Source organism: Plasmodium fragile (assembly GCF_000956335.1).
Source record: "Plasmodium fragile strain nilgiri unplaced genomic scaffold supercont1.4, whole genome shotgun sequence".
NCBI classification, from domain to species: Eukaryota; Apicomplexa; class Aconoidasida; order Haemosporida; family Plasmodiidae; genus Plasmodium; species Plasmodium fragile.
This window is the reverse complement of record NW_012192584.1, coordinates 126,222-127,966: the sequence shown is the minus strand read 5'-3', so window position 1 is coordinate 127,966 and position 1,745 is coordinate 126,222. Positions and strand designations below refer to the sequence as shown.

General features: G+C 42.5%; 1 protein-coding gene across 1 annotated transcript in view; it reads left to right on the top strand.

Annotated features, from left to right (window-relative positions):
* Positions 1–577: 577 nt before the first annotated feature.
* AK88_00479 (CAMK protein kinase) overlaps positions 578–1,745 on the top strand; it is a gene marked incomplete at both ends in the record, with an annotated part of 4,442 nt that continues 3,274 nt past the window's right edge. The window contains 5 exons of the mRNA XM_012478130.1: positions 578–681; positions 874–1,162; positions 1,272–1,328; positions 1,456–1,527; positions 1,634–1,698. Of these exons, the coding sequence (XP_012333553.1) occupies positions 578–681; positions 874–1,162; positions 1,272–1,328; positions 1,456–1,527; positions 1,634–1,698 (587 nt within the window). The remainder of the gene's footprint in view (positions 682–873; positions 1,163–1,271; positions 1,329–1,455; positions 1,528–1,633; positions 1,699–1,745) is intronic.

The window sequence follows — 1,745 nt, the reverse complement described above, 5'->3', positions numbered from 1 at the left end:
CAAAAATTTATTTGCTATAGCGCGCCCCCCCCCCCCTGTGTGTGTCCCTTGTTGTGTTATGTGCGTCTTTTCCGGCGAGCCCTGCGTGGCTAAAATTGCACGCAGCGATTTTGTCAGCCTGCCGTTTTGAACATTACCGTTTTGCAGACTGCCGTTTTATAGATTGCCGCTTCGCACATTGCTGCCTGACCGAGAGGTGTTTTTTTTTTTTTCGCTCGATCTCTCCACCATTTAGGCGCACTGCTGCACCGACCAAGAACGAAGAGGCAAAGGGCCTCCAAGCCAACCATGTATTCACAAGGATAGAAATTTTTTTTTTTTCCATTTTTTTTTGGTCACAACAACATTTTTGAATTTGTATTTGAGGACAAGGAAGAGTTGCTTCAATGGACAGAAATACATATTTATTTTTTTTTACAAAATGCTTTCCACAGTGTGTACAGAAATACATGCATGTAATGTCTCACTAGTTGTTTTGTGTCCCAGCACCCTCTTCCTTCTTCCTGTCTCCTCTTTGCTCCTTCCCCTATGTGTATAAAAAGCTAGCACTCTCTCTTTTGGAGCATGAAATAAAAAAATGGGAAATGCAATAAATAAACTGATTGATCATTACAGTAGTGTAGAGAAGAGGAAGAAGAGCGAGTACAAGTTTGGCAAGGTGTTGGGCTGCGGGTCCTTCGGGTGAGAATTGAGCGCAGTGAGGAGTGTACACGTGTTTGCGTGTTGGTGGCTACCCGTATGCACATTATTCGTTACCCGTTTGCATGTTAGTGGCTACCCGTATGCACATTATTCGTTACCCGTTTGCATGTTAGTGGCTACCCGCTTGCACATTATTCGTTACCGCTCATGACGCCGCTACACCCACCGCAGAGTCGTGCGAGAATGCGTCAACAAACAAACGAAGGAAGTGTACGCCGTGAAAATCATTAAAAAAAAAAAAAAACACAAAAAAAATTTCAATTTTGAAAAAATGGTCAAAAATGAAATAAAGTATCTCTCCGTAATGAGCCACGAAAATATTATCAAGTTCAAAGACTTTTTTGAAGACAAATACAAGTTTTATATTATATTGGAGAAGTGTGAGGGGGGCGAATTGTTTTATACAGTCGTGAAAAATAAATGTTTAGTGGAGAGTGAGTCCATCCAAATTGTACGCCAGGTAAGGGTCTCTCGTATTACTCGAGTGGCCACTGCGAGGAGGCTTTTTATTTGAATAAAAAAAATTTTTGTCTGACTTTTTTTTTTTCCACTTGACATTTTCCCCTCAGATTTGTTGCGCACTGGAGTATTTGCACTCGAGAAACATTATTCACCGCGACATTAAGGTAATGCGAGTGGAGCCATATGAATGCAGTCACCCGAACGGTGGAGTAACCTCAGCGGAGTGATATGAACGGAGCAATGTAAACGGAGGAATGTTCCCCCTTTCTTTCCCCCCCCCCCCCCCCGCAGGCAGAAAACTTCCTGTTTAAAAATAAAAACTCAAAAAGCATCAAGTTGATAGACTTCGGAATGGCCAAAAAGGTGAGTGCACGTGTGGACCAGTGGACAGCGCGGCTCCTACTATTGCCACGCGCGATTGAGCAACTCACACACACACGCTGAAAATTTATCCCCCCCCCTCCTACAGGTGAACTGCGAATACCTAACCGAACTGTGTGGCTCCCCCCACTACATTTCGCCTGAACTGATCAGGTAAAAAAAAAAAAAAAAAAAAAAAAAAAAAAAAAAAAAAAAAAAAA